The sequence below is a fragment of the Oncorhynchus kisutch genome, linkage group LG8 (assembly GCF_002021735.2).
Source record: "Oncorhynchus kisutch isolate 150728-3 linkage group LG8, Okis_V2, whole genome shotgun sequence".
Taxonomy (NCBI): Eukaryota; Metazoa; Chordata; class Actinopteri; order Salmoniformes; family Salmonidae; genus Oncorhynchus; species Oncorhynchus kisutch.
Genome location: NC_034181.2, coordinates 25,513,896 through 25,541,311, shown reverse-complemented (window position 1 = coordinate 25,541,311; position 27,416 = coordinate 25,513,896). Strand labels below are relative to the sequence as shown.

The 27,416-nt window shown below is 43.1% G+C and overlaps 1 protein-coding gene across 17 annotated transcripts in view; it reads right to left on the bottom strand.

Annotated features, from left to right (window-relative positions):
- The window catches only part of LOC109896011 (kinesin-like protein KIF2A), a 29,873-nt gene extending 4,813 nt beyond the window's left edge, over positions 1-25,060 (bottom strand). Inside the window, exons 1-23 of one of the 17 annotated variants that reach the window (XM_031829931.1) lie at positions 24,950-25,060; positions 22,757-22,913; positions 16,648-16,782; positions 15,512-15,606; positions 14,773-14,895; positions 14,394-14,451; positions 14,156-14,269; positions 13,890-13,934; positions 12,925-13,025; positions 12,630-12,725; positions 12,495-12,549; positions 10,987-11,149; positions 10,666-10,756; positions 10,414-10,477; positions 10,223-10,314; positions 8,137-8,279; positions 7,782-7,986; positions 7,327-7,437; positions 5,949-6,016; positions 5,397-5,480; positions 3,970-4,114; positions 3,684-3,785; positions 3,284-3,419 (exon numbers count right to left, since the gene is read on the bottom strand). In XM_031829931.1, the coding sequence (XP_031685791.1) occupies positions 3,284-3,419; positions 3,684-3,785; positions 3,970-4,114; positions 5,397-5,480; positions 5,949-6,016; positions 7,327-7,437; positions 7,782-7,986; positions 8,137-8,279; positions 10,223-10,314; positions 10,414-10,477; positions 10,666-10,756; positions 10,987-11,149; positions 12,495-12,549; positions 12,630-12,725; positions 12,925-13,025; positions 13,890-13,934; positions 14,156-14,269; positions 14,394-14,451; positions 14,773-14,895; positions 15,512-15,589 (2,074 nt within the window). In that variant the 5' untranslated portion in view covers positions 15,590-15,606; positions 16,648-16,782; positions 22,757-22,913; positions 24,950-25,060. Of the gene's footprint in view, positions 1-3,283; positions 3,420-3,683; positions 3,786-3,969; positions 4,115-5,396; positions 5,481-5,948; positions 6,017-7,326; positions 7,438-7,781; positions 7,987-8,136; positions 8,280-10,222; positions 10,315-10,413; positions 10,478-10,665; positions 10,757-10,986; positions 11,150-12,494; positions 12,550-12,629; positions 12,726-12,924; positions 13,026-13,889; positions 13,935-14,155; positions 14,270-14,393; positions 14,452-14,772; positions 14,896-15,511; positions 15,607-16,647; positions 16,940-22,756; positions 22,914-24,386; positions 24,869-24,949 lie in introns of those variants that run through there. The other 16 variants (XM_031829929.1, XM_031829932.1, XM_031829925.1 and 13 more) reach the window with 16 other exon arrangements.
- Positions 25,061-27,416: the final 2,356 nt, after the last annotated feature.

The window sequence follows — 27,416 nt, the reverse complement described above, 5'->3', positions numbered from 1 at the left end:
AGTTCTATTTTGGTTTCATCTGACCATATGACATTCTCCCAATCTTCTTCTGGATCATTCAAATGCTCTCTAGCAAACTTCAGACGGGCCTGGACATGTACTGGCTTAAGCAGGGGGACACGTCTGGCACTGCAGGATTTGAGTCCCTGGCGGCATAGTGTGTTACTGATGGTAGGCTTTGTTACTTTGGTCCCAGCTCTCTGCAGGTCATTCACTAGGTCCCCCCGTGTGGTTCTGGGATTTTTGCTCACCGTTCTTGTGATCATTTTGACCCCACGGGGTGAGATCTTGCGTGGGGCCCCAGATCGAGGGAGATTAGTGGTCTTGAATGTCTTCCATTTCCTAATAATTGCTCCCACAGTTGATTTCTTCAAACCAAGCTGCTTACCTATTGCAGATTCAGTCTTCCCAGCCTGGTGCAGGTCTACAATTTTGTTTCTGGTGTCCTTTGACAGCTCTTTGGTCTTGGCCATAGTGGAGTTTGGAGTGTGACTGTTTGAGGTTGTGGACAGGTGTTTTTTATACTGATAACAAGTTCAAACAGGTGCCATTAATACAGGTAACGAGTGGAGGACAGAGGAGCCTCTTAAAGAAGAAGTTACAGATCTGTGAGAGCCAGAAATCTGGCTTGTTTGTAGGTGACCAAATACTTATTTTCCACCATAATTTGCAAATAAATTCATTAAAAATCCTACAATGTGATTTTCAGGATTTTTCTCATTTTGTCTGTCATGGTTGAAGTGTACCTATGATGAAAATTACAGGCCTCATCTTTTTAAGTGGGAGAACTTGCACAATTGGTGGCTGACTAAATACTTTTTTGCCCCACTGTATTCCAGAACTGCAGTTTCCTCTGCTTGGAGCAACAGTGATGTGGGCAGGACAGTATGGATTCCTTCTCTTCTCCTGGTTACTGCTATAGGTTTCAGGTTGCTTACCACTCTCTCCCAAAATACATCATCCAGGAGGATCCTCTTGATGGGGTTGTCCATATCGGCAGACTGTGATACGGCCATTTCTTGGAGAGACTCCTTCCCCTACAGGCGACTGTAGAACATGATGACTACACCACCCCAACAGGTGTTGTTGGGCAGCTTCAATGTGGTGCGCTTACTCTTCTGACTTTGCTTGGTGAGGTAGATTGCTGCTATAACTTGATGACCCTTCACATACCTAACCATTTCCTTGGCTCTCTTGTAGAGTGTATCCATTGTTTTCAGTGCCATGATGTCATTGAGGAGCAGATTCAATGCATGAGCAGCACAGCCAATGGGTGTGATGTGAGGATAGGACTCCTCCACTTTAGACCAAGCAGCCTTCATGTTCGCAGTATTGTCTGTCACCAGTGCAAATACCTTCTGTGGTACAAGGTCATTAATGACTGCCTTAAGCGCATCTGCAATGTAGAGACCGATGTGTCTGTTGTCCCTTGTGTCTCTGCTCTTTTAGAATACTGGTTGAGGGGCGGAGATGATGTAGTTAATTATTCCTTGCCCATGAACATTTTACCACCCATCAGAGATGATTGCAATACAGTCTGCTTTCTCTACGATTTGCTTGACCTTCGCTTGAACTCTGCATCCAACAAATAAGTAGATTAAGCATGTCTGGTTGGGGATTGGTGAATAGAAGTAGAGGGACTTTTTGTGAGCGCTGAGGGAACTTTATGCACTTGGCCAAATTATTCTGCATCTTTGTTGCAAATGTACACAGCTTTTCCTTCTACATTAGCTGCAGTGAAATGTCTCCATACATCAGATAGTGCCCGTAGCATTTTCATGTAAAGATTAGGGGACAAAATGAGTTTAAAAAAACAAATAAAATGCCATGTACAGATAAATAGTTAAGCAGTTAGATTAAAACTCCTTTGTAAGATACATGTTTTAAAATGAAACATGTATGGAAACAGGTGAATTAAAACTCCTCAGTTAGCAGGCACAAGCAAGCTAAAACCCACATGGTAGCAAAAACAATTCAGTTACAAAATGATTTAAACACTTTTCTGTAGGCTACTATTTACAAGAAATCATGTATGTCATATAAAATATATTCACCCAGTATTGTAATCAAAACTTACTAGAAAGCATGTAGTCCTTGGCTCAGACAGTGTAGTAGTGTGGGCTCAATAGCATCTCATTAGTGTGCAAGATCTTGAGAATCAGCTGTACATGTGATGGAAGAATGCACTGTGCATGCAGAGGGTTGCAATTCCATTGAATTGGGGATAGTTTAACCAAAATATGCCACAAGACCAAGAATAGCCGTATGTGTATCCCACAAAAAGGTTCACTGTTATATAAGATGACTTTTTATGAATTTAAGCAAAATTCCCAGGCTTAATTTCGTATCAGAAATTTCCCGGAAAGTTTCCAACCCTAGTTGCAACACTCACTACCGAGTTCCAAACGGTCTCTGGAAGCAACAGCAGCACAATACCTTTTCGTCGGGAGCTTCATGAAATGGATTTCCATATCCGAGCACCCGCACACAAGTCTAAGATCACCATGCACAATGCCAAGCGTCGGCTGGAGTGGTGTAAAGCTCGCCACCATTGGACTCTGGAGTAGTGGAAATGCGTTCTCTCACGCTTCACCATCTGGCAGTCTGACAGACAAATCTGGGTTTGGCGGATTCCAGGAGAACACTACCTGCACAAATTAATAGTGCCAACTGTAAAGTTTGGTAGAGGAGGAATAATGGTCTGGGGCTTCTTTTTCATGGTTCGGACTAGGCCCCTTAGTTCAGTTGAAGGGAAATCTTAATGCTACAGCATACAATGACATTCTAGACAATTCTGTGCTTCAAACTTTGTGGAAACAGTTTAGTGAAGGCCCTTTCCTGTTTCAGCATGACAATGCCCCCATGCACAAAGCGAGGTCCATACAGAAATGGTTTGTTGAGATCGGTGTGGAAGAACTTGAGTGGCCTGCACAGAGCCCTGACCTCAACCCCATTGAACACCTTCGGGATGAATTGGAACGCCAACTGCGAACCAGGCATAATCGCCCAACCTCACTAATACTCGTGGCTGAATTGAATCAAGTCTCTGCAGCAATGTTACAACATCTAGTGGAAAGCCTTCCCAGAAGAGTGGAGGCTGTTATAGCCGCAAAGGGGGGTTCGACTCCATGTTAATGCCTTTGATTTTGGAATGGGATTTTCCAGGTGAGCATACTTTTGGCCATGTAGTGTAAATGGACCAAACCTCATTCCTTAGAGATGTTCTTCCATCTGACTGAAACGGTACCATGTCACTGTAATAATACATATCTAGGCTGCTTACCTCTGAGCTCAGTGAGGATATCAATCTTCTGATCCAGTATCTGCTCTAGCTGAGTGGCGTAGGAGTCCACATCATAGTCCACCTCCTCAGTCATTTCCAGCAGAACCTTCTCATCCTCCAGCCACCGGATAGACTCCTGCTCACAAAAGACACACACACACACATTAACAACTCACCAATAACGGTCATCTCATCTTCCTACTGACAAACAAATGAATTAAATCAATGACTTTGCTCCCATCAAGTCAGTATTACATTAGCTTGAAGAAGTGGATGATTTAGAGAATTTCATGGATAGTCGCTCCACAGGACATTAATCTTGCAGATTCATTCAACACAGAGGTCCTCCTAACCATATGTGAAAGGATCTAAGAGGAGCCATCTGTTAATGTTGTCTGACCTGGAAGACAGCTCTGTGGTCCTCCAGCACATGTTCCTCCATCTCCACCATCTGAGACACAGCCTCATGGAAGTTAAAGAGCTGGGGTGACACCTCCTCCTCCTGGAAAGACAGACAACAGTCAGAGTAACACACACACACACCAGCATCACCTCTTTTGAATAAATGGCCTCAGGGAAGGAAGAGCTGGGGCTCATGCACACACACACAGTGAGAAAACCATCTCAGATACAAGCTGAGTGAGCATAAAAGTGCAATAAGAGTGTATTATAAGAGTGTGGCTTACGTTCTGCTCACAGAGCAGTTTGAGGTCGTCTCTCTGGGGGGAGCTGCCCAGGTGGTCCCAGTCATAGTCCAGCAGGTCCACCACATGGATGTTGGGCCGGACCCCCTCGGTCACCTGGTTAGCGTCCACCGTCAACTCCTTCACTCTGTGTGTCAATCAACACCATCCTCCAGTCAGCTGACAGTGCTGCTCAGCCCAGTTAAATACACTCCATATGCTGGGCCTTATTCAGTAGGGACAAACAGTCAGGATATTGCAGATAGAAATGCATTACTTGGATATGACTTTGACTCAGAATATTAAGTCTCGTCAGTTCTATGCAATACATTTGGCTGAATGTTTTGGCCCATTGAATAGATACCCAGAAACCATCACAACACCAGTGACACCATGTGCAGCCAATGGGTCCATCATCTGTGCTCTTATTGGTTGCAACTTGCTTGACAATCCATTTTAAGTTACAGTGATATGGTATCTTTAAAATAAAATGTTTTATTTTTTCAGTCAATAAAACCGAATGAAGCAATATAAGAATAATGAGTTAATCAAATTCAGAGTGCTAGATTAGTTGTTCCCCACTAAAGCAGCTCTAAATGATGATGCTATGGAACTGTAGAAGCTGTGTGTTTCAACAGGGCACTTGCATGTTAGCCATGTTTGGCATGACAATGAGCGACAATGAGTTGGCATGATAGGACAAACATATGGCCAGGACTGTCTATACTTCTGGCATCTCGTGTATGTTTAATGAGGTGTGACTGAGCTGATATGGTCCAGTACAGCCTAACCTTATTGACTTGTGTCTAAGCCATGACAGGAATTGCTGTAGCAGTTGGAATAAACACAGGCTGGTCTCACTGCACATTTGGCAATAATTGCAGGTACTTAGCCAAGGAACTATCCTCTAACTAGCATAGTATAAAATGACTGGTCAAATATTAGGTGTTAACTAATAGGCCTGACTGACTGGTTATGCTACATGACACCATAAACAAAGATTTGGAACCAAATGCCACATCACAAGAACATTATGTGAAAAAGCACGAGGGCACACATTGTCCATGAGAAGATATGAGGAGAACAGCTTTCACAAGTTAACACAATCTCACTCAGCACAGCAAAAGATGATCGCAGAGCACATGCCAAGGCTGGAGAAAAGGATGAAAGAATGTTTCATGGAGATGGAATAAAAAGGGAAGGAAATGAGGAATAAGACGCATGGACAAGTCCTCCACAGAGACTGGTGAGAACGATGGAACAAAGACCAAAAGAAGAAAGTGTGCTGTGTGTATTATACAACTAATGTATGCATACATGGAAAGCATGCAGATAAGTGTATGCTTTGACAACCAAAAAGGTATTTGTATGTGTGTGCACACAATGGGAAGGTGCTTGAACTGCAGGAAGAAGTAGCAAAGTCATCGTACTCATGGGTGGGCGAGAGCTCCGAGCGAATTCCACCGCCCTGGGAGAAGGGGATGTCTGAGGGACTGATCCCAAACTCCTTTACTCTGCAGAGCAGAGCACAGCACCAGGCCCAGAGTAGAGGAGCAGGAAACACAAGAGAGAGGGGACGAGGGTCAGGACACACAAAACTAGGGAGAGAAATAGGCATTTTCCTTTCCCCATGACCTGCCTGCCACAGTGGCACTCATTCAGTCTTTCACATGTAGCCTACATCTCATCACACTGCTGTAGGCAGATATTCCCAATTCAAATAATTGTATGAGAGCCCTTTCTTTACATCATTATATCTGCCTATTGAGGCTCAGAAGCATCATCTACCCATTTCTAAGCACAAAAATGCTGTGTGAACGAGCACAGTGAAGAGCTCAAGGTCCATAGAAACGTAAAGGGAGCGTATTCAAAGAAGAGGTTCCTATATTCCTTTTCTCAGACACTTCTGTGCTGATCACAGATGGAAAGCACAATTGTAGGAGAGACAGTTTCCCATGGCCAGCTGTAACACGTGTGCCCACCTGTTAGCGTAGCGTAGCGTGTTGAGGGTGTTCTCACAGGATGTCATGCCAGGAGAGATGGTGGCTATCTGGATAGGACAGAGGTGAGGAGAAACTCAGTGGAGGTAAGGTAAGGCCAGTACAAAGACCAAGTAAGGTGGCCCGTCCTTTGCAGAAAGTGTGCTTACTTACAAGCTACAGGGTCCCCTACAGGGTCGGTATAGGCCTAGACCAGTGGTCGCCAACCTTTCTGAGTCAAGATCACTTCAAAAACATGTCTATGCAACATTAACCAATTAAAAACAGTTGTGTAGCATTGAGGTTCATACAGTAGGTTATAGGCCCAACACATTAACACTGCATATTGGCTACAGTTGAATTTCCCTGAAAATTATATACTTTTTTTGAGGTAGTCTATATGATCACACCGGTAATAGATCAGTTGTTGTATTACTTGTGAGGCACAGCTGAGTGAACATACATTTAAATAATTAGCTTTTTCTTTTTCTGGGCTGATTGATGGTGCCTGCATCTGATGGTCAATCTCAGCAGAGGGAGAGAGCAGCAGACTGAGGGTCAGTCTCTCAACATCCCTCCACTCCCTTTCCTCCACTGACACTGACCAAAAAGGGACACCGTCTTCTAGCTGATAGCCAAACTCTAGTCGCACCAAATTATTTCTGCCTCATGCACAAATTAATGTTGTTATTCCTATGAACAGAGAAAGTGAAATATTCCCAAGCCGCTAATAATAACAAGCCTATCGATACACTTTCCTTCTCATTCATTACAGCTGCAGTGGTGGTTGTAGCATAAGTGGAAGAACACCCATTAAATGGCTTATGAAAGAGTTGAATAAAGTGTTGACAGTGCTGAGTAAGAACAAACATGAACTCAGTCATAAAAACAGCAGCTCTTTGCTGTATTCATTGACAGTCTCTCTTTAGTCATGGTTTTAAACGTTTTAATCTCACAGCATCAACTTTAGCTTTATTTTAAGCCTGCTACGTTATCGCAGACATGGTAATCTGGGACATCCGATTGGCCAGCAGTAGGCCTATAGTGTGCTTGATTTGCACTCTGGGCCCGACGGGAAGGCAGAGTATGTACCTTCAGACACATGAAATGGTTCAAAATGGGAACACTTCGCCTACCCAGCCAACGGCACGATACAAAAAATATATATATATATAGAAACGCAAGGCTTTATCGTTGTTTTTTTAAGATAAATGTTTGGCGAATGACTAGGAATACTTTGGTGACACCTGGCCTAGACCATGGGCAAGGTGTCTTAAAAAAAGTAATTTTTTATAAAATCTGAGATGACTGAACCATATGCCAGTGAGGAAAGAATTCACCAATTACCAATCCCACTAGCAGTGACTAATGATATACTCACCATGCATGTGCGGGAGTTCTCCCCTATGAAGGAGTCTCGGAGGACCTGTGTGAGCTTGCTGGCCCTGAATGGAGTGTGTGGTTTGTTCCGTCCCAGCGCCCTGATGCACTCCTGGTAGAGTTAAAGAGGGACACAATGAGCTACAGTTTGTCTGCCTGCTGCTAAGACTGACTGGCTGACTGATATACATTCTGAGAGAGATGGGACAGGAAAAATACAGTTGACCATTTCTATAAGATTACATTATGTCCAACTAAGCCTGCTAGTTCTGTTCAACTGGAGGAAAATGCATCTCAGACAGCACACTATCAGAGCTGTATTCATGTAAAATCCTGTAAATCCCTCTAAGATGAATAAACTTTTACTTGAACTACCAGACTAAACATCTGCTGACTTTCTACCGAGTGTCCCTGTCAGAATGCTCTGCAGCTGCCCTCTGACCTCTCTCCTCTGACCTTTAGTGCCAGAAGGCTCTTGTTGATCTCAGCGCCCTCCAGGCGTGTCTGGCGGTCAGCGCTGGATGTGTCGGCCCCCCTCTCGTTCCCCGCCAGGTCGATCAGGGAGAACTTGCCATGCATCTTCCCCTTCCTCCTCAGAATGATCTGGAACACGGCGTGGCTACGGGACGAGTGGGCGTTGGCCGAGGTCTGCCCTGACGTTCTGAGAGAGAGGGACAGAGAGGGAGAAAGAAAGCAGGAAGGAGAGCATTTAAATGTAATGCACAAGAACATTTTAAAGATCACCGTTTATGTCATTAGTTAGGGCAACTGAGGGATGTTGCTACAAATACCTTCCACTCCGTTGCCTTACCTGCAGCTGTTGCCCACTTCTATGAGTTTGAGGACGTCCTCTGTGCATTTGACATCTCTCTCATGCAACCCCACCACCTGCACCTGCTGCTTCCCATCCTCCAGCACCCGGAGCTTAGCCTTACCATTCAGCAGGTCAAACACCTAGAAGACACACATAACAATCATGTCAAATACCTATACAACTACACACGCAGTCAGGTTAAACAGTCAGGTCCAACACATATAGAACCGCAACTTAAAACCAGTCTGTCAATATAATCACCCACGGGAGCAATACACAGTTTCCCCTTACAGTCCGAGTTAAACACTTACAATCAAGTTCCCCACATTATTTTGGGGCACTAACCAATTGAGGTCTTGGAAGCAGAAACTTGAACGTTGTGAGAATTCTGTGCAACCTCCAGCACATGTTTACAGTGAACACTGAGGCTGTACCCTTACCGTTTTAGACAGTAGTCAATAGTCTAATGGCTATTTGAGCATAATGTAGGCCTATCAGTGGCCTACCAACGAAACCAATGGAGAAAAATCCTCTATGATAGGCCTACATTCCATGAGACTTAAAAAAAACATTTTTTTTTAACATGGACCAAATAGGCCATTGTAAATTGCATTGTAATGTGTTTGTTACGGATACAGTTATCCTGTGTGTGTGTTTCTTTTCTCTCCTTCTCCCCTCACAGGTGAAAATCATCACTCCCTAATCAGTCAACAATCAAAAGACACACCTCCTATTTCCTACCCTATCACAGTTCCTTCCCCATGGTTTAAAAACCCCATCATTTGTTTGCTCTAGAGCTCAATCTCTCTGTAAATGCCATGTCTGTAAGTCTCTGTGTTTCACTCTCGCTTTGTGTCTTAACCTCTCTTTTGTTTGAGCACCTCCAAATCACTGTCATCTCCTGTGAGTATTGTTTTTGGTTATGGTGTTTGTTTGTAGCTGGTGGGAAAAGGGGGAAATCAAGACAAGTCGCCCATGGGCATACACTACCCGTAGGTGAACTTTGTTAAATACACTAGTTAGAACTGGGCGGACCACCCACTGTATTTTTGGTTAGTTAGTTAGCTGTTAAAGTAGGCTAGTCTAGCTTAGGGGTGTTTTTGTATATTTATTATTTCTTTCCTTGGGTCCAGCTCAGCCCCTTTTCCTGCTCCCCCCCCCCATTACCGTGTGTTTATAAATAAACCTGGAGTTTGACGGTAGATTTCTGTTGTCGTGGTTATTTCGTTCACACTTTTACTTTGTCACAATAATAATTTGCATGAGATATGTTACGGGTCTCATTACCACCCCCCCTAGACTGTCGGGCCAAAAGGGATTCGTAACAGTGTTATATGATGCAATATAAACTGTGCGGTTCGAGCACCGAATGCTCATTGGCTGACAGCTGTGCTAAATCAGACCGTATACCATGGGTATGACAAAACATGTATTTTTACTGCTCTAATTACATTGGTAACCAGTTTATAATAGCAATAAGGCACCTCTGGGGTTTGTGATATATAGCCAATATACCACGGCTAAGGGCTGTGTCCAGGCACTCCGCGTTGCGTCGTGCATAAGAACAGCCCTTAGTCGTGGTATATAGGTCATATACCACACCCCCTCGTACCACAAAACCCTGAGGTGCCGTATTTATATTTTAATCTAGATAACATAATTAGGGCAGTATAAATACATTTGTCGTCATACCCATGGTATACGGGCTGATATACCACAGCTTTCAGCCAACCAGCATTCAGGGCTCGAACCACCCAGTTTATAAAGAGAATTGGACAATGTAGGCTACACTCTGCCTATTAATTTATATGCAACAGACCCTTTAATTAAAGACTCAATCTTGCAAAGTTAGATTTGTTTTGTTGCATTGAAAAGGGACTGATAATGTTGATTCGATCACATTAGAGAAAAACGTTGATAGTGCAAACTGATGGGACGAACTCAGTGAAACTCAAATCTCTTGCGTCTACTGCCCCGGCAGTCCTGGAGATGCGTGGCCACGCACACGCGCAGCTTAGAAGGAACATTGCCTACAACCAAAACCACAAGTGGATGCTGTATAAACAAGTCATTAATCACTTGCCTTTCCACTGTAGATTTCAAAGAAGGTTGCGTACACCTGAAGATCTAACTTCTTGTGGCAGGGTTTCTTCAACATGACAAACACATCCCGAGCTGCATGAGGACAAAGGGGAAAAAGACTAAGAGAAAGTTTTACAATTGTAATAGGTTCTGAGCATTACAGCACCAACAACAATACTAAGAATCACTTACAAGCTAATGCATAAATCCCTTTAGAACAATCCTGGTTCTTTCCAGAAAAATCTCCACCCATAGTCTGAAACAAAAGACGGCAATATTCACAGTTCTGATTGTGGGTGAAACAGAAATAGAAATGAAAATGCAACAACGCCTGTACACATTGAACCTGGATGTCGCGGATGTAATGTTATTGCTAAGTTAGTATTTAATAATTGACATGCATCAGCAGAAGAGGATGAGGAGGCTGGTGTGTGTGTGACTCACATGTGTTTTGCCACTACCAGTCTGTCCATAGGCGAAGCACGTGGCCATGCCCCTCTCAAAGATGGTCTCCACTAGGGGCCTGGCAGTAAACCTGTAGTAGAAACACACAAATCCACTCATCAGTGTGTGTGCATTCACACACACTAGGAAAACACATACTTGCACTCATTCCATCACAACACCCAAACACACACCATCAAAATACATCCTACACACCTAATGCAAGCAGTCCTCCTGGATTGAATTCCAGTAAAAACATAAAGCTGACACGTCAAACAAAACAGCTGTTTTACTGCAACAACCGACTGCTCTCTGTCTGACCTGTAAACCATTTCATTAGTGGTGCTGTCATCAAAGGCGTAGTCGAAGCGGAAGGTCTGGTTCTCCAGGTAGCGTGTCAGGTCCACCTTCTGCTTGGGCTCATGGACCATCACCACATCCTTACTGGGGATGGTAATCACATCCAGGTCCCTTATAGTCAACTCTGGAACACACACAGCCATGTTAATGAAAGTATACAGAGAAGATACACTATATACACAAAACTATGTGGACACCCCTTCAAATTAGCTATTTCAGCCACACTCGTTGCTGACAGGTGTCTAAAATTGAGCACACCACCATGCAATCTCCATAGACAAACATTGGCCTTACTGAAGAGTTCAGTGACGTTCAATGTTGCACCGTCATAGGATGCCACCTTTCCAACAAGTCAGTTCGTCAAATTTCTGCCCTGCTAGAGCTGCACCGGTCAACTGTAAGTGCTGTTATTGAGAAGTTCAAACGTCTAGGTGCAACAACGGCTCAGCCGCAAATTGGAAAACCACACAAGCTCACAGAACAGGACCGGCGTGTTCTGAAATGCAGAAAAATAGTCTGTCCTCGGTTGCAACACTCACTTCCGAGTTCCAAACTGCCTCTGGAAGCAATGTTAGCAAAAGAACTGTTTGTCGACAGCTTCATGAAATGGGCTTCCATGGCCGAGTAGCCGCACACAAGCCTAACATGCGCAGTGCCAAGCGTTGGCTAGAGTGGTGTAAAGCTCGCCGCCATTGGGCTCCGGAGCAGTGGAAACGCGTTCGAGTGATGAATCACGCTTCACTATCTGGCAGCCCGACGGCTGAATCTGGGTTTGGCAGATGCCAGGAGAACGCTACCTACCGGAATGCATAGTGCAAACTGTAAAGTTTGGTGGAGGAGGAATAATGGTCTGGGGCTGTTTTTCATGGGTCGAGCTAGGCCCCTTAGTTCAGGTGAAGGGAAATGACATTCTACATGATTCTGTGCTTCCAACTTTGTGGCAACAGTTTGGGGAAGGCCCTTTCCTGTTTCAACATGACAATTCCCCTGTGCACAAAGCAAGATCCATACAGAAATAGTTTGTCGAGATCGGTGTGGAAGAACTTGACTGGCCTGCACAGAGCCCTGACCTCAATCCCATCGAACACCTTTGGGATGAATTGGAAATTCAACTGCGAGCCAGGCCTAATCGCCCAACATCAGTGCCCGACCTCACTAATGCTCGTGGCTAAATGGAGGCAAGTCCCTGCAGCAATGTTCAAACATCTAGTGGAAATCCTTCCCAGAAGAGTGGAGGCTGTTATAGCAGCAAAGGGGGGACCAACTCCATATGAAAGCCCATGATATTGGAATGATGATCAGACGAGCAGGTGTCAACATACTTTTGGTCATGTAGTGTAGTTTCCTGATTGCAGGAGTTAAGAAAATACCTGAACCTGACTGATTATGACCGTCCAAAAGCTCATAGTAGGTAAACTTGTGACTGGTTCCTCATTATGATTAAAGGCTCTGTTGGATGTCCTCCTTACCTTTCTTGTTGAGTGGACGTTTCCTCACACAAACACATATTCGGTGCTCTTCAATCTGACAAAATAAAAACACACATTAATCAGGCCATTGTATTGGGACAGAGGGAGAGAGAGCAGGGTGTTGTCTGTACTCACCAGATCTGTGGTGGACAGCGGCCGGTAGTCCAGACTGGCACGGAAGTCTCTGATCATATGCAGGATCTCATAGTTAGGGACAGTGGTGTCCACCTCCTGAGAACGGTTATGTTGGGTTACTGTTCAATTTATACTCCAATTGAATTAGCAAGTTATTTTCACTAAAGAAAATGTGTTCAATGACTAACATCGCTATAGTGAGTCAATTATCTTATTTTATCCTCATTTTAAAAACACAGATGTTAGAGGAGATATGGGGGGGGGTCAGAGGATGGAAGGAGGAGTGCCCCTGTACCTGTGCCTTCTTCTCCCTCAGCTCCTGTTGCTGTATCCGTCGTCTCTCTCTCTTCTCCTGCAGTTTCTCCACTTCCTTCACACAGTTGGACTTCCTCCTCGCTGCCAGGAAACCCCGGCAAAGGAACAGGAAGTCACAAACGCTGCCTTTCACAGAACATGCACACTCAACCTTTCTGAAAGGGATCTCTTCCTCTGCTGGCGTTTCCCTACTATAGGGTTGTCCAGACAGAGTGGTGGCTGGCTGGGGACTGGGCCTTCTAGCATCCAGGGGGACAGCAACTTTATACAGGCCTGAGGGCAGGCTACAGCAGCTGGCACAAACCTTACCCTGGTAACCCTTCTTTTCCTATTACACTACTATAGGGCTCTTGACCAACCACTGATCCAACAACAGTCAAATGCTGACTGGGAAAGCAGAGATATGAGTACATAGGGGACTTCTTAGTCTAGGTTCCTCAAAAGTTACATAAATCCTGCATCACATTACAGTTAGTACCATTTAGAAACCCAATTCATAATTTGAAAATCCGATCAGAAGAGAGAGGAGAGTATAAAGTGAGTGTCAGTAGCCCATTTCTGATTCCACCAGACCCCAAGATATCCAGCTGAGCAGCACAGTAACCCTTCCTCTAGCATACAGCCCCATCTGAAGGCCTGCAGGCTCGTCATTCAGAGCAGAGAGCGAGGATTAACAACCTGCAGTAATCTGGGGGAGCAGGGCCAGGTCAGAACCAGTGCCAGGCTGGCCGGCAGGAAGGAAGGAAGAGAGAAATACGAAGAGAGCTACGAGGATGTCTCTCTGTCTCTGATTCCATTGGTAGGGGGGAGCCCCCATCAAGGCTTTGAATATAGCGGAAGCCTTTTAGGCGAGTAATAATCACAAACTAAAGGTTCTCCAAAGGAAAGCGACAGGGCTCTAAGATAACATTAAGCATTGGGGTGGTTGGGAGAGTTGATACATACAAAGCTGTCCAAACTCCTTTCTGCTTAGCTGATGCAATGACGCTTCTGTGACACACATGTGATCGACAAAGCATAGAAAATCAGGAACATCAAGCCTATTGGTCAGATGTTATCGTAACAAATACACAACATGAAATGGAATAATAAATCATATTTCCGGGGAATGCTTAGGAGGGTGAAAATGACAGAACATTCAGATTTCTGGAATGAGTAAATATGTCAAAATGTAACTCCAACATAGATGGATATAGTCGTGATGTTCCTACCATTGGCTAACTGTTGGGCTGTCTGGGCCTGGGTGGGCTGGGCTGGCTGCTGGGCAGGAGGAGGAGAAGGCTCTGGCTGCTGGGGTGGAGCATGTCTGGCCCGGGTCGACACCACTGTGGAACCCACAACAGAGTTATCAAGAGGGCCTGTTTCAAGTGAATTAAGCGACATGGTACCCATGAACATTTCAAGACAATGTTCAACTGTCAATGATCAAAAAAAAGTACACAAACACACCTCTGTTATCCCTGGATGGAGTGCCATTCTTAGTGGGCGCTATTGTTCGTCGGTTCTGCTAAAGAACACAAAAAAATAAATGCATTGACAAAAATAATTGATCACTAGATCACAACCCTGAAGAATACAACACTTCCATGACTGCAAAATAAGGGTTATAGAAATGGACAAATACTGAGAATCAGATTACTGGAGCTTCCTTTGTTCGCATCTGTTCTGTGTTTTTTTTGCCACTCCAGCAGTGGGCCTGAGGCCACACACTGCACCATAGGCAAGATATCAGGTTCTTCATCTATGCACTACACAAGCAGACTTCACCCTGCAGTGGTTATCCTAGCAGTCCATAACAAAACTAAATTCCATCGCATGAAGCACTCACCTTGGAGATCTTGTTGACCTTCACAGAGGTGGGCTTTGGTGGGGGAGGGGTCTCTGGGCTGGGGGCGATCTCCTCTTCTGGGGCCACATCTGGGTTTAGTGCAAATATACTCTCCAAGTCAATCTGGATAGAGAGCAGTGTGTGTCACTGTAATTGTACCTAACCCATACAGATCGCTCCTGAACAATTCTACTAGTCCCTTCTCTTTGCCCTTCTTGTGTGTGTGTCTGTGTGTGGTGTGGCAATAAATGTGTTCACTGTACATCTCTCTCCTACTGGTCATCATTACCACACCTTCTAAAAGAGTCCACAACCAATTGGTGCCCTTTCTCATGGTCCTTCGAGCCAGACTTTTCAAGTCAATATTCAACAGGAGATCTAACACAATATACTCTACACATCAATATGCAGAAGAGATGAGGAGCAAATATACTCCGTTAATATGTACCTTATATGTTAGTATATGGAGAGCAGAGAAGTATATCCGTGTAGCTCAGAGGAGCAGAGAGCAGCTGGACAACATCTGTATTCAACAGCAAAGCTCAGGAAATTTGACTGCTCTAAGGCTCTCTAAACTCAAGTATATTCAGGGCAGAGAGTGATGTCTGGCAGAACATGCAGAAGGATTGTGTAATCTCAAACTCTAGAATGTCTTCAGATGCATTATTCATAGGGCTCAATGCCTAAGAGCTGAGCGGAAGCCGGCTGTCGTGCTACGCTACTAGCTAGGCTTGGTTACCTCTTTCCCTTTGGTGTCTCCATTTTCGATCCACTCCACAGTGACGCTCTCATTGTCTTCATTCAACGACGTGACCATGGCTTGGTGTATTCGTCCTGTAACAAAGCACGTGTGGTTGTGCATTATCTGACAAACACCCACAGCACAGAGAAGTTGGAAGACTAAAGGGGAGTTCTTTGAAATGTAACAAATTTGTTAATTCCTTAAAATTGTTGCACAGTACTGTCCTAACTCTGGCCTACACTACTCATAGTGCACTACAGCCATTAGGGATGACTGACTGCATGACACATCTTTATTGTAAGGGCGGGAGTGGGAGGACTTTCCCCAGGGAATCAGTCAGCAGGGAAGACCGTAGCTACTAGTAGCTACCCAACTGGAGAAGTGCATAGGGACATTAAACTACTACAATGAAGCTGGAGTACACAGACCCCTGCAGCACACACACTTCAACATGCTCTCTGAAACCATACGGCTATGCCAGCCTGACAATACAGTACATGACAAAATAATTGGCCTTAAACATCCCAAACTAGCTTCTCCAGGACATTACTCAACAGAAGTGTGTGAAGACAAGAGAGGTGGTCTATATAAACTTCAGCCACAGATATGCCATTTAGCAGACGCTTTTATCCAAAGCAAGTTACTGTCATGCATGCATACATTTTAACTATGGATGGCCCTGAGAATCAAACCCAATCACCATGCTTGACCAACTGAGACATAAAGCCATGTCAAACAAGTTTGGAAGCATGTAGTCAATATACATGGAGTTACCCTTTCCCTGTCCTCCCTCCCATCTACTGCTGGTCTAAATACACACTTCACAGGCAGCCTGAGCTGAGACCGCTCCATAATTACCAGCAGCTTCCTGTGCCTAACCCTGGTCTATGACACACTACATCCCCTGGCTGCTCACTGTAAGGGGGGAAGCAGGGGGGACATGTTCCCAGCATTCATTATTTAGAGCAGAGAGCTTTATGGATGCTTTTAGTGTTCGCTGCTGCTGAGTTCTACCAAAGTAATGATTGTGCAGTGCACAGCAGTGAAAGCCCACTTAAATAACTCCGTAACAGAACAAGAATCCCTTTGAATTGAGATAGTAAGTGTCAGACAGTGATGTAAAAATAGCTTACATCAGCACTGACAGAAGCGGCAAGTGAAATGTGGAACATGCGGTCAGATGCCTGTCATGAGTCCATATGCATGTCACTCCACCATGATGTCTTTCCCTCTCCTCTTTGGCAGATCTGCTCTAGAAAACCCAGCTTCTGGTCAAGAGGGACACACCAACAGATGTGTCTTGGTGAGCCTATGCACTAATACACTGACCTGAAGAAATACAACTTGCTGAGGAGAACTAGAGGTCGACCGGTTATGATTTTTCAACGCCGATACAGATTGGAGGACCAAAAAAGCTGATACCGAATAATCAGACGATTTTTTAAAAAGTATTTATTTATTTGTAATAATGACAATTACAACAATACTGAATGAACACTTAACATAATACATCAATAAAATCAATTTAGCCTCAAGTAAATAATGAAACATGTTCAATTTGGTTTAAATAATGCAAAAACAAAGTGCTGGAGAAGAAAGTAAAAGTGCAATATGTGCTATGTGAGAAAGCTAACGTTTCAGTTCCTTGCTCAGAATAGTTGAAGTCATAAACAGCGCAATGCTTAACGCACAATGAAGAGCTGCTGGCAAAACGCATGAAAGTGCTGTTTGAATGAATGTTTACGCACCTGCTTCTGCCTACCACCGCTCAGTCAGATACTTCGATTCTTGTATGCTCAGTCAGATTATATGCAACGCAGGACACGCTAGATAATATCTAGTAATATCATCAACCATGTTTAGTTAACTAGTGATTATGATTGATTGTTTTTTTACAAGATAAGTTTAATGCTAGCTAGCAACTTACCTTGGCTTACTGCATTCGTATAACAGGCAGTCTCCTTGTGGAGTGCAACGAGAGAGAGGCAGGTCGTTATTGCGTTGGACTACTTAACTGTAGTTGCAAGATTGAATCCCCCGAGCTGACAATGTGAAAATCTGTCGTTCTGCCCCTAAACGAGGCAGTTAACCCACCGTTCCTAGGCCTTCATTGAAAATAAGAATGTGTTCTTAACTGACTTGCCTAGTTAAATAGAGGTATAAAAAATATTATATATATTTTTTTTTTTTTATCGGCGCCCAAAAATTCCGATTTCTGAATTGCTATGAAAACTTGAAATCGGCCATTCCGATTAATCGGTTGACCTCTAATAGAGACTGCGTGTGTGTGTGATTCTGAGAGCTGTGTCTCAGAGATCTTTATGGTAGGGCTGGACCAGCGCCAAGCTAGCTGGCAGTTAAATCCCATCTTGGATCAGCAGGTTGATTGCAAACTACCCTGGCAACAGCAGGTGACTGTAGACACACAATGGCAGACAGGCAGCATTACTTAAGAACAGGGACACATGGGAGGTGACAGAGCCCAGTGTGTTCAGGAGGATTAGATGAGGACACAAAGACAAGGAAAAGGAATCGCTTACCATTGTGGAGGGAGCAAGAGCAGCATGCGAATACTGAACAGACTGGCACTCATGCTTGCAAGACCTGATGCAATTGAATCACTAAGAATAGAGAATGGCCTGGTCCTCCAAGAACTTCCTTGTACAGACCAACCAACCACCACACTACACTCCTCAAATAGCGCTACATGCAAACAGAATCTGTATTGTGTATTCTGTGTGTAGAGAAACTTACACAACACATGCATCCATCTCATCTGTAAACATGTGAATGGTAACTGACAGGTGAATGGTACCCTGTCCGTGTGCACTGACTGCAGTGCAGTGCCATACTCTAGCCCTTTGTTCTAAAATACAAACCTAAGGTGACTAAAAGCAAACGCATGCTTCCCAGCCGAAGCAGTTCGTTAGAGTTTGTGCATACAGTACCAGTCAAAAGTTTGGACACACCTACTCATTCAAGGGGTTTTATATGTACTATTTTCTACATTGTAGAATAATAGAAGACATCAAAACTTTGAAATAACAAATCAAGATTATCCTACCAACAGGACATTAAAAGCAAATATCTCATGTTTTACAGAGTCGTAGCTGAACGACGACATGGATAATATAGAGCTGGAGGGATTTTCCATGCATCGGCATGACAGAGAAGCAACGTCTGGTAAGATGAGGGGTGGGGGTCTGTGTCCATTTGTCAATAACAGCTGGTGAGTGATGTCTAATATTAAAGAAGTCTCGAGGTATTGCTTGCCTGAGGTAGAGTACCTTATGATAAACTGTAGACCACAATAACTACCAAGAGAGATCTCATCTATATTATTCGTAGCCGTCTATTTGCCACCACAAACCGATGCTGGCACTAAGACCGCACTCGACCAGCTGTATTAGACCATAAGAAAATGCTCATCCAAAGGCGGCGCTCCTAGTGGCTGGGGACTTTAATGCAGTGAAACTTAAATCCGTTTTATGTCATTTCTACCAGCATGACACATGTGCAACCAGAGGGAGATTTTTTAAATGAATATAATAAATAGAAACAAAAACTCTAGACCACCTTTACTCCACACACAGAGACGCATACTAAGCTCTCTCTCGACCTCCATTTGGCAAATCTGACCATAATTCACTTGATTCCTGCTTACAAGCAAAAACTAAGGCAGGAAGTACCAGTAACTCCCACAATACGGAAGTGTTCAGATGACGCGGATGCAACACTAAGGGACTGTTTTGCTAGCACAGACTGGAATATGTTCCGGGATTCATCCAATGGCATTGAGGAGTATACCACCTCAATCATTGGCTCAATCAATAAGTGCATCGACGACGTCGTCCCCACAGTGACCGTACATACATACATACCCCAACCAGAAGCCATAGATTACAGGCAACATCCGCATCGAGCTAAAGGCTAGAGCTGCCACTTTCAAGGAACGGGACACTAGTCCGGATGCTAAGGAATCACCCTATGCCCTCAGACAAACCATCAAACAGGCAAAGTGTCAATACAGGATTAAGATTTAATCCTACTATACCAGCTCTGGCTCTCGTCGGATGTAGCAGGGCTTGAAAACGATTATGGACTACAAAGGGAAACCCAGCTGCGAGCTGCACAGTGACGCGAGCCTACCAGAAGAGCTAAACCCCTTTTATGCTCACTTCAATGCAAGCAACACAGAAGCATGCATGAGAGCACAGTCTGTTACGGACGACAGTGTGATAATGCTCTCCGTAGCCGATGTGAGCAAGACAGGTCAACATTCACAAGGCCATGGGGCCAGACGGATTACCAGGACGTGAACAAAAGACCAACTGGCAAGTGTCTTCACCGACATTTTCAAACTCTCCCTGACCGAGTCTGAAATACCTACTGTTGAAGTCGGAAGATCACATTCACTTAGGTTGGAGTCATTAAAACAAGTTTTTCAACCGCTCCACAAATTTCTAGTTTACAAACTATAGTTTTGGCAAGTCAGTTAGGACATCTACTTTGTGCATGACAAGTAATTTTTCCCACAATTGTTTACAGATAGATTATTTCACCTATAATTCACTGCATCACAATTCCAGTGGGTCAGAAGTTTACATACACTAAGTTGACTGTGCCTTTAAACTAGAGGTCGACTGATTAATCGGAATAGCCGATTAATTAGGGCCGATTTCAAGTTTTCATAATCGGAAATCGGTCAAATTGGACACCGATTTGACCTTTTTTTAAACACCTTTATTCAATCTCTATTTAACTAGGCAAGTCAGTTAGGAACACATTCTTACTTTCAATGACGGCCTAGTTAACTGCCTCGTTCAGGGGCAGAACGACATTTTCACCTTGTCAGCTCGGGGGATTCAATCTTGCAAACTTACAGTTAACTAGTCCAACGCTCTAACCACCTGCCTCTCATTGCACTCCACGAGGAGACTGCCTGTTACGCGAATGCAGTAAGCCAAGGTAAATTGCTAGCTAGCATTAAACTTACCTTATAAAAAACAATCAATCATAATCACTAGTTAATCTAGTGTGTCCTGAGTTGCATATAATCGATGCGGTGCGTATCGTTGCTCCAATGTGTACCTAACCATGAACATCAATGCCTTTCTTAAAATCAATACACAGAAGTATATATTTAGCTAAAAGAAATCCAGGTTAGCAGGCAATATTAACCAGGTGAAATTGTGTCACTTCTCTTGCGTTCATTGCACGCAAAATACAGAACGGTTCCGTATTTCACTGAAAGAATAAACGTTTTTTCGAAATGATCGTTTCTGGATTTGACCATATTAATGACCTAAGGCTGGTATTTCTGTGTGTTATGTTATAATAAAGTCTATGATTTGATAGAGCAGTCTCGCTGTGTGATGGTAGGCACCAGCAGGCTCTTAAGCATTCATTCAAACAGCACTTTCGTGCGTTTGCCAGCAGCTCTTCGTTGTGCGTCAAGCATTGCGCTGTTTATGACTTCAAGCATATCAACTCCCGAGATTATGCTGGCAATACTGAAGTGCCTATTAGAACATTCAATAGTCAAAGGAATATGAAATACAAATGGTATAGAGAGAAATAGTCCTATAATAACTAATAACTTTTATATGTTCTCATGTTCTGAGCAAGGAACTGAAACGTTAGCACATATTGCACTTTTACTTTCTTCTCCAAAACTTTGTTTTTGCATTATTTAAAACAAATTGAACACGTTTCATTATTTATTTGAGGCTGATTAATCGTTATCGGCTTTTTTTGGTCCTCTAATAATCGGCATCTCTGTTGAAAAATCATAATCGGTCGACCTCTAGATGATACAGTACAATATAAAGTAGCTCAAACATGACGACTCCATTTTTTTGAGCAAGAAGGTTAACCCCCCTACAACAACTTCTCCTGGGCGCCAATGACGTGGACGTCGATTAAGGCACATCTCTGATTCAGAGGGGTTGGGTTAAATATGGAAGACACATTTCGGGTGAATGCATTCAGTTGTGCAATTGACGAGGTATCCCCTTTACCCCCTTCCCTATTCCCAATGGGCACAACTTTATAGTACTGCAGGAGAGAATAATCCTGCTTTCTCCCCAACTGCCTCAAAGCAGATGATCTAAAGTGGGCTTAAAGAGTAGACATCATTTACCATGGTGGCCCACTTTGGTGCTGAAACCTGGCTGAGTTGACACTAGAGGTCGACCGATTAGGGCCGATTTCAAGTTTTCATAATCGGTATTCTTGGACGCCGATTATGGCCGATTACATTGCGCTCCACGAGGAGACTGCGTGGCAGGCTGACCACCTGTTACGCGAGTGTAGCAAGGATCCAAGGTAAGTTGCTAGCTAGCATTAAACTTACCTTATAGAAAGAAAAAAAACTAATAACTTTCATATGGTCTCATGTTCTGAGCAAGGAACTGAAACGTTAGCACATATTGCACTTTTACTCTCTTCTCCAACACTTTGTTTTTGCATTATTTAAACCAAATTGAACATGTTTCATTATTTATTTGAGATTATATTGATTTTTATTTAGGTATTATATTAAGTTCAAATAAGTGTTCATTCAGTATTGTTGTAATTGTCTTTATTACAAATATATAAATTTTAAAAAAAAATTAAATAAGCTTTTTTGGGTCCTCCAATAAATCGGTGTAGGCGTTGAAAAATCATAATCGGTTGACCTCTAGTTGACACCTCATATGTTGAGCGGGGGACAGAGCGGGCAGTTACGGAGCACATCAAGTTAGAGCAACTTAAAGGAGCAATTATGGTCAAGTGCCTTGCTCAAAGGCACACACCAATATTTTGCTTAGTTTGCGGGGGGGGTATTCGAACCAGAAATATTTTGTTTACTGGCCCAACACTCTTAACCACTAAGCTACCTGCCGCTTCCTTACTTAACTGACTGATGTCAGTTGGTCAAAAATGTCTCCATGGCATCTACTTTGAAAGACACTGAATGGGGATCATTTCATGCTGACATTATTAGAATACAGTTGATAAGCCACATAAAGATTAAAATAGGCCTTTCTCTTATGCCATTGAAAGAGGGCAAAAAGTGTTTCCTGTCCTGGCTGGGATTAAAAGGAATGCTGGTGCCAAACACACCCTGCACAATTAAAGTTCTAGTAGACTAGACTGAAGTGTCAATGTCAAAAGTGAAATTAGCTGATATATAAATATATTTAAAAAAGAGATAAAATGTAAGAGGCTTAAAGCCTCATCTAACTGATATACTTTTACCCTCAAGTCCTTATGATAGTCTGCTATCATGGCACACAGTAGGCTATTCTGTGGTTGAGTGATGCCTCCATTCATCGCAGAGCCCATCAGTGCCTGGCTAATGGCAGGACTAGAGACTGAGGGAGGAGAGTACTCCTGGTATATTCCAGAGAGCTGCCTGCAACAGATGAGGGGGTGGTGGTTAATAGCTTGAATCAGGCTTCGCCAGGCACCGCCCCCAGAGATAGCACTCCCTACCCACGATGACACAGACATCTCTACCTACGGACACTAGATAGGACCCACTTCCCATGCATGATACACCAGTAAACATTAAAACACTCACGTAATCCATAACAACTCAATTTACACACCAAAAAAAGTAAGAAAACTCTTCACCCCTAGTTTATAGTAATCAGAAGGATATGATGGTTTTGTTGCGGCGCTATACCTCATCCCAGGAGGGATCTGTCTCCTAGGAATGTTAACCCGGTTTGGCTGCCTGGCGCAGGTACACAAAGGGGCTGGCTGCCCGTTTCTCTCTCCCTTATAACAAATCAGTCAAGCTCATCTAGGGTGCATTGCAAAGCTACCAGATCAAGTTGATCTGAATATAAAAACTGTGCGTGCTAGTCAATGATGTGTATAGTGGTAGTCCTAAAAATAAAATAAATAAAGAGGCCATTAAACTGGTTGTCATGGTTATTTTTACTGACAGCTGCCTGCTATACCTCTAACATTCATGGGTAGCTAGATAGCAGGTAAGTGCCTCAGTTTCAAACCATCTGTAACGTTACAGTGCCTGCCTAGCTTACTAAACTATACAGTGAAGGAAGTTTGATTAACTCCACAACTTCCTTCGCCGCGAAGTTCAGTCAGCTAGCTACTACCCGCACAACAATTATCTGCAGTAGCTAGATATTGTAACGTTATTGGGAGACCTCAAAACCCAGGTTGATAATACCCACCAAACGACCTATGTGACTTATGTAGCTAGTCGTAGTATGACACAATGCTAACTTGACAATAAGTTTAACAGCCAGCCTTCTCACCCCCCAAAAAATAAACACTATCAAAGTTAACTAGCTAGAAATTATATTAAATATATTTTTAGCTAACGTTAACCTCTATATCGCCAGTTAAATGACCTAGCCACTTCAGTGTTCTGAAGCATACAAGGACAGCTGGTAGCTTACCTTTGCTAACTAACCAGAACACGTATTTTGCGGTACCTTTCACAACCTAACGTTACTTAACTAGCGGGTGGCTTTGGTTAGCTAGTTTGTTAGCTGCTAAACTAACGTTAACTAGCTACCGTTAGTGTGGTAACCAGAGCTGTGCATACTGTAGTTACTGTAAAGCGTTAAGGCGCTAGCTGCTTTAACTGGCTAACTAAACTAGTAAGTCCAAGAACCCATTTTAACTGGTTGTTAACTATCCAGTTAGAATGTGCATTTGTCGTCTAGGTAGTCAGCTAGTTAACGTTACATAGGCCAAGTTGGCTAGCAAGCACAGCCACCCCAACTTTGCGGCTGCTACTCGGCTTCAACGGTTGCAGTGTATTCACAGCAACACAAAGCTTCTCAAAATAACTACCAGCGAGGTAAAAACCAATCGAGACATCAGAAATGACATACGAACGTAAACTTACCATCGCTTCGCTTTATTTCAACGTACACGCCGACGACGATTTTCCCAAAACTACACGCCATTCTTCATTAGTGTAGAGTATCCTGAAAGATGTTGACTTTTTGTTTTTGAAATAAATCCACTTTGACCGGAGGATGCATGGACAGCCAGCCAGAGAAATAAGGGATTTCAATAGTTACCACAGCCACAAAGGGAGAGTTGGATACATCGTAAAAAAATATTTAAAAAATAATAATTTTGGTATTCCTTTAGGGTTCGGTTTAAAAATCACATTTTATGACGATTAATTGTAGAAATTGGCGTTTTTCTTTTACTAGTGACGATCGGAATAAAGTGGCCTAACGTGTATGCGCATACTGTGTCAAAGACAATTTCGCAATCCATTCTGCTGCACATAACATAGTCTGGTCCAAGATCAATGTGTTCTTGCCAATGCAAACACCATTGCCGTGTTTGTTTGGCATGATAGCACACAGGCTATGCACAAGCATTCTGTCAACATCTGACCTGACACCCCCCCCCCCCCCCCAAAAAAAGGTCAGAGAACCTATCCCCACACCTCACCGACAAGACCTTCCCCCTGTACTGCTGTTGGGACGCGCTCTTGAACGCTGCACCAGGGTGTCATTCCACTTCAAACGCCAATGTGAATAGTGCATTAGCTTCTCCACCTAAAGCACAGTCAACGAAGAACAGCTGGTAGGGTTTTATGAATGTTAAACAGTGTGTTATGAGGTTTTATTATTGACAGGTTACAAGGGGATTTCCTCAAACTTACCCAAAAGATTACATAATGATAAAAAATGTATAAGTTGATGTGTCTACAGCTATTCAAGTGAAGTATCAACATAAACTTTCCAAATCTGCTAGTGAGGATAAAGAAATGCACGTGAAAACCAAATCAGAGTTCACTCAAAATCTTGACGGCTACAATTAAAAGTAGAATAATTCCTATATAATTGCTGCAATTAACATAGAGTTGATTGAACGACAGCCTAATTGTTCATAATTCTTTCATTTATTTGAACAAATATGGACAGGTAAGCCATAGGATGGAAAAAAAAAGCAAAAAATGTGAAGCCCCAAAGCAGTTCCCTTAACAATTTGCATTCCATTTTCACTGATCAATAAAATCAGGGTCTTATGCCATCTATGTTCCACACTGAAATATGTTGAAAACACAAGTTACATAAACACACACCATCTGTTGAAATTAAAATGTAAGATGTGCCACATTTTGAACATGAACATAAAAAAACACTTCATAGACGAGCCAGGTCAATCAGTACCATAGTCTCTATGCTAACCATGCTGCCGGAGACAGCTCCACGGGCCCTCATTACTGCCGATGGCTCAGGGGGCACCCATTGTCAAGCATGTTCACAGCCACCTCTTCATTATTGTCTCTAAAGGAACAAGATACATGTCATTGACATGGCAAATCAATGTTGAGTAGCAAAATGCCATATCATATCTATTACCTGGGGTGTGTTCAGTTCGCTTCAACTTTTGCTATGTTGAGTGATGGTGTGTACTGAACAGCACGTTCCTCCAAAACGATGTGCAATCTTCAACAACCTTTGGTCAACCTTTGCTCCCGTTGGGTGGGTGTGGTGTATGTGGCCTGACTAATATGGGTGTGACCATTTGAAATATCAAAACTCGCGCAGTACATCATACGGTAATAGCCCTCTGGGTCATCATAATCACTACGTTTTTCAATTGGTCGTTAAGTACAGTATAGTTTCCATTGAATTCAGCCTTGCACACCGTTCGGTCAAACTGAACGCACCCCAGGTAGTCAAATATTGTTCTCTACTATACCTATTGGCAGGACCTCCATTCTGATTGATACCGTTGTTCAGAGCACTCAGTCTCTTCATCTCTGCAGCAAAACATGCAGCAGTAATCACTCAATATATCTTACATCTGATTACGATTAAAACCATGAATATTAGACTTACTGGTTTCTACTGGCACCCTGCTGCTTTTGTCTGTAGGGAGACAGATGCAGTGTTTTAACTTGTAACAGAGAGAATAAAAGATTATTCTAAAAGACAGTGAATATGTTATGAAAGTTCTAGTATGAAAATCTGTGTGTGTCTAAGCGCAACTAAGAACTTTAACAGAACATACCTGATCAAATAGACTGCAACAACGACGCCAATAAAGCCTGACAGAGAAAAGTGTCAATTAATCAAAAACATTCCTTTCAAAGACTTAATACTGTGATCCTAGCATTTGAGAGGAGTAATGCAAGCTCTAATGGTGCTAAACTGCACCTGGAACTATAGATGAAGCAATAATTTCAACATGGAACTGAGTAAGTATCAGGTGAATATAATGTGGAAAATATTCTAAAGGAACTAATATCTCACCTCGTAACAGGATAATCGCTGCAGTGTCAGGCAATCAAGCCCAGGAAATAAACAGAATACAGGAGACCATGGCAAGAGCAGCAGCAGATACAGCAGCATCAAAGCTTAACCTTCAAGCAATCATTGATATTAGTTATGCCTGCAAGACCCGCTTCACAAAATATACAAATTCATGTTTATAAGACATATTCTGTAGAAGTACTTTAGCAATACAAGTAAAGGATTACCTACAGCCATGCCAGCGGCGACAGGAAAAGCAGTAGCAGAGCCATCTAATATTAATAATAATGCATTTAATGTGCATAGTGCTTTTCATTAGAGTCCTTCTCAAGGCTCTACTTAAGCAAAGAGAAATGCAAATGGGCTAGATGCACAAAAAAAGTTTTCAGATTAGGATTAGACCTATGAGAAAAAGTCTGTAGAAGTGAGTTTTAAAGGCCCATTTTAAAAGCTTGGATTGGTGGAGCAGCGCTCAGAGGGTAAGGGAGACATTCCATTGGCAAGAAACAAGGGAGCAAAAGGCTTGTTCCCACCCCCCCACCCCAAAAAGCACATTTAAGATGTAGTACAGGATAGGATTGATAGGAGGGGCCCTTTCCGATGAAATTTACCAATAACTAAAATGACAATGACTCCGACAAACAATGAACCTA